At 38.4% G+C, this 13408-nt stretch overlaps 1 protein-coding gene across 1 annotated transcript in view; it reads right to left on the reverse strand.

The window, feature by feature from the left end:
* Positions 1 to 12307, reverse strand: part of ADAM10 (ADAM metallopeptidase domain 10) — a 108219-nt gene extending 95912 nt beyond the window's left edge. Inside the window, exon 1 of the mRNA XM_074366202.1 lies at positions 12003 to 12307. Coding sequence (XP_074222303.1) covers positions 12003 to 12054 — 52 coding nt within the window. The 5' untranslated portion in view covers positions 12055 to 12307. The remainder of the gene's footprint in view (positions 1 to 12002) is intronic.
* Positions 12308 to 13408: the final 1101 nt, after the last annotated feature.

Consider the following 13408-nt stretch of genomic DNA (forward strand, 5'->3'; position numbering starts at 1 on the left):
AATGTCTCTTTCTTTACTATTACTTTATCTATACATGAAAAGCATACCAACAGCGTTTTACTTTCCAGTCCTTAGTTGTAGTTGCCAGGAATCTGACCTTTACAAAGCACAAAATAAATTCACACGGTGCCTAGTACCTACAAGCTCCGTGGGAAATTTGAACATCCCCACACTTAAAAAGAAAAAATAATCTTCTTGGTTATGTAAGGACAATGTCCTTAACCTAGTAAGATGCAAACTGAAGTATTTAAGGGTATGAACTTACTTTAGGAGCTCAGAACAAAAAAAGAATATATATTAAGAGAGATAAAACAAGTGTGGCAAACAATAACCATTAGTAAACTTAGGTGAAAAGTATACAGATATTCACTGGACTATATACACTATCAACCTTTTAGAAAATATAAAAGTTTTCAAGATAAAAAATTAGGAAAAAACAAACATAGTATATCAAGCAAATGCCTATGTGTAAAACTGTAGAAAAATAATTAGATAGTACCTATAAGACGGAGAAAACAGGTAAGTTATTTTCACAGTTAAAAAGAAAAACTGGGGGGAAAAGTAAAGCAACACCAAAAAATCACCTACATACGTACATACAAGAATAATAGAAAAATGGCCAGCAGACTCTAAACAGAAAAAAATAGAACTTGGTCTCCTTGCCACTGGAGAGCTCAGGAGGAAGTCTCTTCTATTTTATAATTTGAGGAAAGCATTTTATTTCCTGTAACTTTTTCCAAAGACACCAGGATACTGGTATTTACTAAAGGTAATCTGCCATTAAAAAATGGGGTTTTTTTCCCCGATGTCTTTTGTGATTACTTGATTACACAATTACATAAGCAATTACTTTTCTAATAAATACTTTTGTAAAAGATATAACCTATATCTCACCATCCAGAGATTTATTACCCGTCCTCAGCTTTTAAAAAAATGAATGTATAAATTTATCTAAGACAAAACTGAAATGGCATTGTGCATAAAATGTTTCTGTAAGCTGCTCCTCCTCTCTTAGTTGTAAGTACTTCCTAACACCAAAAACAAAAACAAAACAAAAATCCTTGCAAAGAACTTGACTGACCAAAAGTCAAATGGGTCAAATACTGTAAGTACAAAGAGCCTAAATTATGCTCTGATTGTAAAAGGATCCAAGCTTCGTACAGAGGCAGAATCTAACAACCTCATTATACTTTTTAAAGCATATGTTTCTTAGAGGCAGTTAAGTTTTTAAGAGCATGAATTCTAGAACCAGACTGAATACATTCAAATCATGGCTCCCCCAATTAATAGCTAAAGGACTTTTCTGACCTTGAATACGTTACCCTCCCTGATCCTATTCCCTCATTTATAAAATGAGAGTAACAGAACCCTACAGAGATATTGTGAAATTGGAGTTATTACACCAAATGCCCTAACCCAGGTTAATCAATCTGGAAACCTGGAATATAATGAGTATGCCCTAAATGCTAGCCATTATGGTTATTTTCTATATGCCATGGGTAGATAGCATCTTACTTCCCAAGAATGCTTGCAAACAAAAGCTTCCTTCCTAACTCCTAAATCTAAAGTCTACAATCTTCTGTTCCAATCTAAATTAAATATAACAGGGCAAAAAACATAGAATGAAAATTTCATTAACATCAGAGGAGAAAAGACAATGAGTACATCTTACTGATGGTGGGTCAGTATCATCTTTTTGTGGGATAGCAATATTGTATAAGAAACAAATTTAATTTTTTTTCCTATTCATATGAAAGAAAGTTGATCATACAATCTTATGAATAGAGGAAGAAAATCTGCAAAAATCTTTTGACATTACAGATCTCCCTATTGACAGAAAAACTCAATTACAATAAATGAGAGAATGTGTAAGAATAAGCTAAGGCTGGCACATTCCCCATTTCTCAGAAAAATTACTTGTAATCAAGGTGTTTCGTACAGCCTTTTCACTTGTATAATTTTAAAATCAGATAGCAAGAGCATTTTCCCCAACATAAATGTGTATTTCCTTCCTAAGGAACTTGAGTCATCAACCATGTCTTAGGCATCATACTGTGTTGACCAATGCTTCTTACATTTAAGTATTCACTCTGATCTTAAAGCACTAAATACCACGAGCAAAGCTGTTCTCTTGTATGACAAAGGTAGATTTCGATGAACAATCTTGTCTTACATTTCAGCAATATACTTAAGTGCCTTTACTGCAGTCTTGGAAAAGCAACTTCTACAATGTGACTTCAAACCTAGCTACATTATCTATTTCTTCACTAGAAACTAGTCAAATTATTTTCTACAAATATCTACACCTAAGAGCTACAAAAGAAAGTTCTAGATAGGAGGGTGTCTACAATTATATGCATATTCCAACACACCCACTTTTTCAGACAAGCTAGTCTCTAAGAATTAAAAGTAATAGCAGGGAGGGTATAGCTCAAGTGGTAGAGCACATGCTTAGCATGCATGAGGTCCTGGGTTCAATCCCCAGTACCTCTTCTAAAAATAAATAAATGAGTAAACCTAATTACCTCCCCAATAAAAAATAAAATTAAAAACAAAGTTTAAAAAAAAAGTTGCTTAAAAAATATTTAAAAATAATAAAGCTAGCTGGCTCAAAGTGAAATAATAAACTATAAATTATAAACTAAATCAATCACAAAAGACATAAAACATCAATTTAATACTGAATATATTAAATTTCAACCACTTACAAAATATAACTTAAAAATCCAAAAGTGGAAATATGTCCATAGTTTAGACTTCCATGCTGATGTGAAACACCTTTACACCATTTGAAGAAAGTACAGACACAAGTACAGACAGGAGTGACCCACATAAAGGACTGTAACTTTCAACCCATCTAACACACACACACACACACACACACACACACACACACAAAATGGCTCTAGTCACTACCCCAATGTTGATATTTATCTATCCCACATCCTGCAGTATATCCTAAACCCTTCTCCCATATTACACCTCAAACCATCTGCCTCTGCCTCTCTCCAGGAAATCCAGATGTGTAAATAAAACAATTCTGCCAAAGGTGTTACAGATGACAATAAGGGGAGAGAGGGATGGAGTTATGAGAAAGATATGAAGTCTGAGGACTTCTGAATGAAAATTTTGAAGAAAATAAATTGTGAAAAGTTGAAGCTGAGTAGAACTAATTCTGAAGACAGACTTGCAGAGTAAGTTGCTGGTTAAGTGCCTTAAAGTATCTTTCCCCACAGAAACTAAATTCCTTCTAATCCAGGACTCTCCTGGGTTAATAAGCAACTGGTTTGGTCTGGTTTTGAGATATCCTCATGGGCCATCATTCAATCGCTTTTATAAATTAACAGAATCGGATATTCTTCCCAAACACAAACTCAAAGATGAAGAGAAGAACGGGCAGCCGTGGAAATTAAATTTTTTATAACTGCAGTGCATAAAGCACTGGAAGAGGAAGGCTTCAACAGGATAAGAATATGGGAAGCTTATGCAACTTGAGTAATCAATTAAGACAGCAAGCTGTGGGAAATAACAACAACAAAAAAAAAGACAAAGAAGACAACTACAACAGACAAATCTCTGCTAGGGCGGGGATTCTCAACCTCAACACGACACAATTTTGGGCAGACAGTTCTTTGTTGCTGTGGGGCTGTCCTAAGCATTGTAAGATGTTTAACAGCATCTCTGGCCTCTACCCACCAGATGCTAGTAAGCATCCCTCCAGCTGTGACAACCAAAACTATCTCCAGGCTACTTACAGATACTTCAGGGTCTGCTTTGCATATAAATTTTTAATACAGGTTAATTTTTTAAATGATACAAAACTGCATAAGTACTATGATGTAAACTCATAACAACAGGCATTCTAAAAGACTGAATGATGAATATTAAAAAGTGATAAAACTGTATTTGAGAAGGAATTAAGAATTTTTAAATTCTATTAGATGATGTTTGGTTATGATGTTCCAGTGTTTCAACTTCTAAAAATATGTTTATTTATCCATATTTTGTAACTAACAGATTCCAAAAGAAACTAGGTCTGGAAACAATATAATTTTAACAGTATTTGCAAAGCACTTTACAGTCTCTTCAGCATTTTTACAAACTTAGCCTACTTCTTAGAAAAAGAAGTAGTATATTACTATCCCACTCAATTCCTAATTATAAGATTCTATCTGTATTCTTTTGAAAACTAAATCCAAAGTTCAAAGTTCAAAGATGTGTATGTGTGAATCCTTTGCCATCATCGATGCAAGAAGAGATAAATGGAAAGGTAATTCTGCTCCACAAATCATACATGTACATTTGCCTCAAATGCAGAGATCACAGTTTCCCCCAACTAGTCTCTGAAATAGGAATTTTACAATTCACATATGAATCAATGGTATCAAGCATATTCTTGAACTGAAGATTCTAATTCCAACTTAAAGAGAGTAAATATATACTTGTAAAGGAAAAATATAGTTGATAATGTATCTTTACATCTAATTTCTTCCCTCTGCTCCAAATTCACCAAACTTCTACATCCCAACTATCTGGAGCAAAGCTTCCAAAATGACTAGCCACAGATTACTGAAGGACTGTGCAAAGCTTTAACCAACCCCAAACAAAAGTTCTAGCTTGCAAGGAGGATAAAATCTGACTTTGACACACATGCTAACCTATAACCTCCTATCTAGATTCAGAATTTTAGACATTTTCAACTTCAAAGACTGAGGTCCTCAAAGTTCTATAAAATCAAACTCTTTCCAATACAACAGCCTCTAAGGTCCAAATTCAACCCAGAGAGTGAGCCCTCAAGAAATTTTGATACTTTCACATTAAACATTTGCCAAGTTTCACCAGTTTTTCTTCCACGTAATGTCTTGTTCTACCCTTATTTATTTTTACAATCACTACCCTAGTCCAGGACTCAATCACCCAGTCCATCAAGCAGCTAATTCATTTCCTACTGTATCATATCCCAACTGCTCAACCAACCAAAATTCCAAATACTCTACCTCATGGTTATCATGGCCTATTATGTGAATAATCAGAGTGTCAGTTATCATCGTCCTGTTAGCATCTCTCCTTATTTCCTGCCTTGGATTCTCCATTCCAGGCAAGTAAACCTACACGCACCTTACTAGACTGTATGCCATTCCCTTCTACCTCAAAAAGCTCTCCCCAACTGGCTGATGTCCTTCCAGCTTAATAAATTCTCATTTCAACTGCAACTACAATACATATTTAGAACTCTATTTTTATATCTTGGCATTTCTGTCTACTCTGACAAACTGTGTTTTTTACTTCTCTTCCCACTCCAGGCTGTGGCATCATGACTCCTAGAGTCACAGACATACAATAAACTCTGGTGACTAAACAGCAATGCTCTCACTGTACATGTTCTCACATTGTTTAGCTGGAATTGTAGAAGCTTCAGGATGAATTCTCCCAGTATCAAAAGGAATCTCCATTCCCTGAGAACTGTTCTCAGTACTGCTGTTTCCCGCAGCCCAGCTAGGACAGGACTGTCCCCGCTAGCACTAAGCTGAGGCCTTCACACTACTAGACAGCAATGTTACTACCCTCATAGGAATCTAACTGGTAGGACTGCTCCATATTTTCCATTCATCCTTAGCATTGCTTCCTTTCCCTAGTACAAAAATTGATAGCTAAACTAAGTTAGGACTAACAATGCTGGATTTTTATTCAGAACAAGTAGACTTCAGAGTTGCTTGAAGAATCAGTAACAATCATTAAATAAATCAATTCCTTCTTTAAAAAACAAACAAACAAACAAACAAACCTGGGGCTCTTCACCCAAGCATGTCACATAGAGTTGCCCATGTGAAACAGACAAAATACAAATCAAGTCCTACAATCTGGAGTGTATGCCCTGTGATTTGGAGCTCAGATTTGAAGGTACCATGTGTTTTTATCTGCTCACAACCTTTCATATCTGCGACTTGTTTCCTGCAACTAGTGGCCACGTAGGCCTCTCATTCAAACTTTGTGTTAGCAGTTACAGCAGTTATAGACTGCCCTTGCCCTGCCCCCAAATCTCTCTACACAAACTCCATTTTTGATACTCCATACAGACTTCATTTGAAGCTAGGCCACCCTAAAAATATACCTCCAACTTTGGCAAAATCTTCCTGACCATTAGAATGTAATACAATTCAAAGACGGACAATAAATTTAACTTCATATGAATCATCAAGTCACCAAAACTGTAATGTAATATACAACAGCTACTTACTACAAACTAACAATAAAACACAGTATCAGGAGCCTTTGTCATCTACTTCTTACCTTTAAATACAGAAAGTATTTTTTCTTCACTGATAATTTACATTTCTGGAGAGAATATTATAATCGGACATTTTAGGGTATGTTTAAAATCAATAACCTAGTATATTAGTTTAGAACAAGAGTACTCATGATTCAAATTTCAGAAGTGATCCACCTGAAGCCTAAGGAATGTGCATTTTATTTGCTGTGTCTTTCTGGTTACTCATCAGTTTCTTCTCTCCATTCTACTTAGCCTCACTTTAACTAATACATCATCCCAACTGCATCATCCCAATTGTTCCGAAAGTAACAGGGCAATCTCAACACTAAACTCTACAAAGCCAAAACAAACATTACAAAACAAAACAACAACGACAAAAAACTTACTAAAGCTCACATATTTTACTCCACAGAAGATTCAGAACTTATTTATTCCACTTTACATGCAAATGTCAAGTACGATTACTTTCCCCACAGAAAATATATTAGAAACAACTAAAGAGAAGGTGATATCCTCAAGGTCTGCAAGAAAACCAGGAAATTTAACCAAAAAGTTGGAAATACTATTAAAACTAGATACAAGAATAAGAAACACGATCATCTAGAGTAAATTCAGAATGTCCATTTCAATTGTTTCTGGAAAAATTAAAAACAGAAACTACAAGAGAGCCCCAAACAATGAGTTGTTTTTATACTAAACCTCAACCATTTAAGAAAATATTAAACCCTGTCCATTTTAGGGACACAGTAAATATGTAACACATCTTAGAAAAACTTCCATCAAAAACAGCCAAAATTTTACAGTCTGGTCCCAGAGACTTGTCACACAGCAATCTTCTCTTTGCCAAACCTGTCGTCTACCAACAATGTTAGAAAAATGCTTATTGTTGAATTTATTATTCCATTTCATTGTCTTAATTTCAAAAGCAGAGTTTATATTTATAATCCACTCTTTTTAAATTGAAGTATAGTCAGTTTACAATATTGAGTCTATTTCTAGTGTACAGCATTAATACCTCAGTCATACATATACATACATACATTCCTTTTTATATTCTTTTCCATTATAGGCTACCACAAGATATTGAATATAGTTCCCTGTGCTGTACGGTAGACTTGTTGTTTATCTAGTCTATGTTAAGTATTCAGTATCTTCAAATCTGGAACTCCAGTTTATTCCTTCCCACCTAGTAACCACAAGTTTGTTTTCTATGTCTGTGTGTCTGTCTCTGTTTTGTAATTAAGTTCACTTCTGTCTTTTTTTTTTTTTTAGATTCAACAAGTAAATGATATCACATGGTATTTTTCTCTTTCTGGCTTACTTCACTTAGAATGACAATCTCTAGGCCCATCCATGTTGCTGCAAATGGCATTACTTTATTCTTTTTATGGCTGAGTAGTATTCCATTGTATAAATATACTACAACTTCTTTATCCAGTCATCTGTTGATGGACATTTAGGTTGTTTCCATGTCTTGGTTATTGAAAATAGTGCTGCTGTGAACATTGGGATAGTTCCCTCTGGATATCTGCCCAGGAGTGGGACTGCTGGATCATATGCTAAGTACATTTTTAGTTTTTTAAGGAATCTCCATACTGTTTGCTCATAACGGCTACACCAAACTACATTCCCACCAACAGGGTAGGAGGGTTCCCTGTTCTCCACACCCTCTCCAGCGTTTATCGTTTGTGGACTTTTTAATGATGGTCATTCTGACTAGTGTGAAGTGATATCTCTATAACCCATTCTTAAAAGAAAAAAAGTTATTTATACGATCTTCAATCAACTTTTTGTGTGTGAGTCTCATCCCAGTTAAAAAAGAAGTAGTTTTCTATTTGCTGACTGAGATGAAGAGATGCGAAAAAAATATAATCATCATTCTTTAGGACTTTCAAATTGTTACTATTATAAAAACAATGATTTTTAAAATACCTAATAACCTAATGCTGGATAAAAAGTATTATATATGCCACAGTTTTTATTAACAAATTTTTAGGACTTTTGAAAAAATTAAGAATTACAAACAATATATTAGAAGTTGGATAAGTGATCACAGTCCAAAAAACTTTTTTTTTTAAAGGTTGGAGTCATCCATGCAAGGTGAACCTGAGGCAGAGACGCAAATAACATATACCTACAAGGACTGAGGCAGGTAACAAAAAATTAGTGCAGCAGGCCAAGCATTATCACCAGTCAGGGTGAGGGGAACAGTGCTGACTGCACATGCCCGATCTACAAAGGGCAGCTACTGCTCTTCCACTCTGCTTCAAATGATGGGAATACAGCCTACCAGTGACTGGATTTTCAAGTCATCCCTAAAAATCCAGAAATCCATAAACCTCATCGAGAAAGTTCCCAGTTTTTTAATGCTGATTACTAGTTGAAATTCAAAGACACTGCAAATCAAACAAAACACATCTCTAAGGTGGTTCAGTCCAGAGGCCACCTTTAGGCTAATACATGAAAACTGCTTTCAAAAAGGTATGAGGGGGCAATGAATAAAAAGCTCAGCCTTTGAGATCAAACTGGTTTGGGTCTGAATGTCTAGTTCACCACTTAGCAGGTGGATGATGATAGAAAAATTATTTCTTCAAGCCTGTTTCTTCAAATGCAAAATATCACCACTCTCTCATAAATGTTGAAAAGTGAAACTTTTAACATAGTATCAGACACAGAGCCGACATTATAGAAATGTCCCTTATACTGACTTCTCCACCCTGCAAGTCTGTAGGTATAACTTAAAAGATAACAGATAATAAACACCCTGAAAGACCTTAAACAAGTTATAAAAAGATCAGAAAACTGAGAGATGCTTGTCATGCCCATTTCCCTCAACCTCTGCTACTCAGAGGTCCTGTACATACACAAGGAAGATACTGTTAATGTAGGGGATGGCTTGAAATGGGCCTTCTTAAAATGATACAGCTAACTGGATTACCAATCTCAAGTTAAAAAGCTGAAGAGTCAGAGTCCCTTAAAGCTAAAGACAAAAAGTCTGTCTCATTAATTTCACAGACTTGCTGGTATAAGTGAAATAGCTTAAACTTTGATATTTTTAAAACTTTTAGCCAAACTTCCAGAAAACTTATTTCTATGTAATGCATGAAACAAAGCATTTATACCAGATTTTTCAGCATAAAAAACATGTCATAATCTAAAGTTCATTTAAAGTATGATTTCATTAAACTGAACATTATGGAACTGAATTTACTGCTACAGTTAAAACATCTTTTGACCTCTCAAAACACACCAATTAGTTTTGTTTTAAGGAAGAAAAGAAAAGACAATAACTCAACATATTTTTTTTTAAAGTAATACTCACACATACATAAAAATTCATTGGGCTATACCTAATCACAATAGTTTCAGTACATTTCTAATATGGTTACAAATAACAAGGAAAAGCACTTACATATATTTGAGTACATGTCTATATAGACACTTACTGAACTGTAGAAAAGTTATGGTATCGTCCTACAAATACAATATAGGCTGGAACATGTGTTAGAAATGGAGAGCATTAGGAAAGTTTAAGTTTTATGACTCCAAACACACTACTTCTCTTTTCCAGCTTCCCAACCCTCACATTAAGTGCAAGAAAAACTAATGCAATATAGTGACTGACAAATTGGATGGGGGAAACAACTGAAAAAGGATTAAGTACCTAAAAATCCACTACAGTGTCTCCTAATCTACACAAACATATTCATTCTCTCATATGAGAATATGAATGTATTCTATTCTACATATCATTCTCATATAAACTTCTTACAAACCAGATCATAAATAGCTCTGATTCGTAGATAAAAGTATTATATATTAGATAAGATTACAAGTATCTCCACGTACCCAAAAGCTACAATCTTGACCACTAATTTTAAAATGAAAGAGTTCTTAGTCTTTTTGAAAAAGTTCTGCTTAAAACAAACATCAAAAAGTAAGTAGCCTTTTAACCAATGTTCAATACAAAATTATACTTTGTAGATGACTCCAGAGCTCTGAATTTAGAAAATTTTTGTTTAACAAGGGTCTTAGCCCACAAAGATTATCTTAGGCCACAAAAATAAAAAGTAAACTTACTTTTTCTTCAACCATAAGGCTACACTAGTTTCTATTCTTACTGTTTCACGCTTGAAAAACAAAAGATATTATATATACTACTACTCTCAGTAGTTTAAACTGCCTCACATGGTTTGTCTTACTTTTTACTATCTCATAGAAATCAGTGTCTAACAAAAAGTGAAAACGGACAGAAAAGTGATTTGTCAGAAGCCATATTTAAAACATAAATACAAATGTTAAAGAAAAGCACCTTATAGAGGGTCTGTAGCATACAACAGTTTAAACTAAACGTCTACTAGAAGCTCCTAACTTGAAATGTTTCTCTAGCAAATGAACACTACAAAGTCGAAAGTAGAAGTCTACCTACGAAGTATCATCCAGACTAAATAGAACACAGGACAAAAATAAGCGTGGTTGTGCAGTCATAAGTCAAAGGGACAAAAAAGAAAAGAAACAATCCATGACATGAAATAGTCAGATACTTTCTAAATTATCAAATTAGTCTATAAGCATCCAAAGCATTCAGGAAAAAATTTAATCCAAAGCTTTTAAACACACTTTGAGGTCTTTAAGCATACTACGGGTAAGTCAAAAAGTTAACCTAAGATAAAGCACTTTACAAAACAACCAAATGATGCAGCTGGTCCTGGAATACACTGGAAATAAAAATCATCTTCAAAACCCGAGTAATCAAGAAATTATATGCTTTTAGCAAACTTTAACTCCAATTTGGGGGGTGGAGGGTTGCCACTGTATTCACAATCCACTAACTACACTAAATGTCTACTCAGCACCTGAGTTTAAGAAAACTCTTCAAGTTGGGTCACCCCGGGACCATACCTCTAAAAGACCCAAAATAACGCAGCCTACAGAACAAACAACATTTAGAACCGGCTTATCTTTCTCCCCACCAAACCCTTTCCCCTGGGCAACAGAATGTTTTCACTGAACATAAACACACCCTCTTGCTCCCTCTCTCCAAACAACCGGGCAGAGGCAGGGCACTATGGAGAGCAGAAGCTGCCTGGCTCAGATAAGCAGGACACCACTATTACCCCTCTACCAGCGGCCCTTCTGCAGAACCGGGTCGGTATGGATCGTCGCGGGCGGTAAAGAACAATACAGCCCTGCCTGGCTGCACACATCCCAACTTCCCACGAGCCTGCGCGGCGGTTCTCCGCGGCACAGCGGACTCCGGAATTTGCAAACGGGCAGGAGCTAGGGGCGGAAGGGTGAAAAGGGTTAGCGCGGGACCAGGCTGGCAAACACCGCGGGCCCCACGGCAACTGCCTGCCTTGGCGCCCAGCGAGCCGGCTGGAGGGACGGTGCCACCGGCCTGGGCTCCACGGCTCTCGCCTGGAGACCCAGACCTCCCGACTGTGCTTCTCCGGCGGACGCTCCCCGCCTCCCTCGAGGGCCGGCAGAGGGCGGGGAAGGCCTCGCCGGAGGCTCGGAGCCTCCTCTGCCCGCCACGGAAGGGAACGCGGTCGGGGCGCGGGGGACAATAGGGAGCGCGGAGCGCGGAGCGCCCGAGTGGCGCCGCCGGCCGGCCGGGCTGACTGATGCGCTTGTCGCGCGGCGCGACTGGGCTCCACTCGGCCCGGCCGCCGCTGCCGCCGCGCGGTCCGCCGTGGTCACGGCGCCCCCGGTGCTCGGGGTCGTGCCTCACCTCCCAGCCCCGCCGCCCAAGAGAGGAGAATTAACACTCTCAGCAACACCATCTTCCGCTGCCGCCGCCTCTTCACGGGTTAACAGCAGCACATCGATCCGGAGGGAGAAGCTGAAGGGGCTTGGTCCGGAGCCTCCACGGGAAGCCGGGACCTCCCCCGGCAGGAGAAACGGCTAAGCACCTCCCTCTCGCCCCACTTCAGGGGCCGGCAAAGCTCCCAGCACCTCCAAAACAGGGACCTCCCTCCCCCTCGTTCGTTTCCTTCCTCCCTTGCCCGCTTTCCTTCCCTCGCTCCTTCCCTCTTCTCTACCTCCCTCCCCCGAGCCCGGGACCTCCGCCTCCTTCCTCGCCACGTGACCCCCGGGCACCCAACGGGCAGGCAGAACCGCACCCCTTCCTCCCGCCCCTCCCCCTCCCCCAGGCGCCCCAGGGGCGCGCGCATGCGCACGGGGGCCGGTTCCCGGTCTGCTAGGCCGGCCGCCGCTTCCTGTCCGCTGGCGGAGAGCTGGGATTGGGCTTGAGGGGCGGGGTTTCCTGGGGCCCCTCCCACGGACCGGAGCGCAACTCTGCCGACTGTGCAAGGCTCGCTTTTACATCTGCCGAGAGCGGTCCTTTGCGCTAAAATGCGAGAGTGAAGGTTGTTAAAGGGCGCCCCTTGCTACTTCTTAACTTCACAGGGAACGGAGGTTTTGGTTTCTTATTTTTCTTCCTCTCAGGGTGCACGACATCTACCAAGTAAACAAAAGCCAAGTCCCAACAAGCGGTAATTATATCGGCGTCGGCGCCAATGGTCAGAAGCTAAACGTAAAAACCTTCAAGCGTCAGAAAGACACAGCCTAAGGCACATTTTTCTGAACTCTACAAATTTGTGTTTCAAATCAGGCCTTACACATTCTAAAAATGCGCTACCTAAACCACAGGGTTCTAAATCTCCAGCCAGAGAAAAGTCTTACTACTGCCTCTGCTCATCTCTGAAGTGACCTATCAATTCTCTTAACCCCAACTTCTTTGAAGCTGCTGTTTGGTTTCTCAGTAACTCACTTTGATTGCTTAAACTCGTAATAAACATAAGACCCTGAAACCATAGACTACTAGAAGAAAACAAGTGAAAAAGTTTAATGTTAGTCGTGGCAATGTTTTTTTGGATATGACACCAAAAGTACAAGAAACAAAAGCAAAAATAAGTAAGTGGGCCTACCTAAACAGTACTATAGACTAAATGGATCTAATAAACATACACATAATTTCGCATAATAGCAGCAGAACACACATTTTTCAAGTGTGCATGGAACATTCTCCAGGATGGATCACGTTAGGTCCCAAAACACATCTTAACAAATTAAGAAGATTGAAATCATACCAAATTACCTTTTCTGATGATAATAGAATGAAACTAGTAATCAATA

The sequence above is a fragment of the Camelus bactrianus genome, chromosome 6, assembly GCF_048773025.1.
Source record: "Camelus bactrianus isolate YW-2024 breed Bactrian camel chromosome 6, ASM4877302v1, whole genome shotgun sequence".
NCBI classification, from domain to species: domain Eukaryota; kingdom Metazoa; phylum Chordata; class Mammalia; order Artiodactyla; family Camelidae; genus Camelus; species Camelus bactrianus.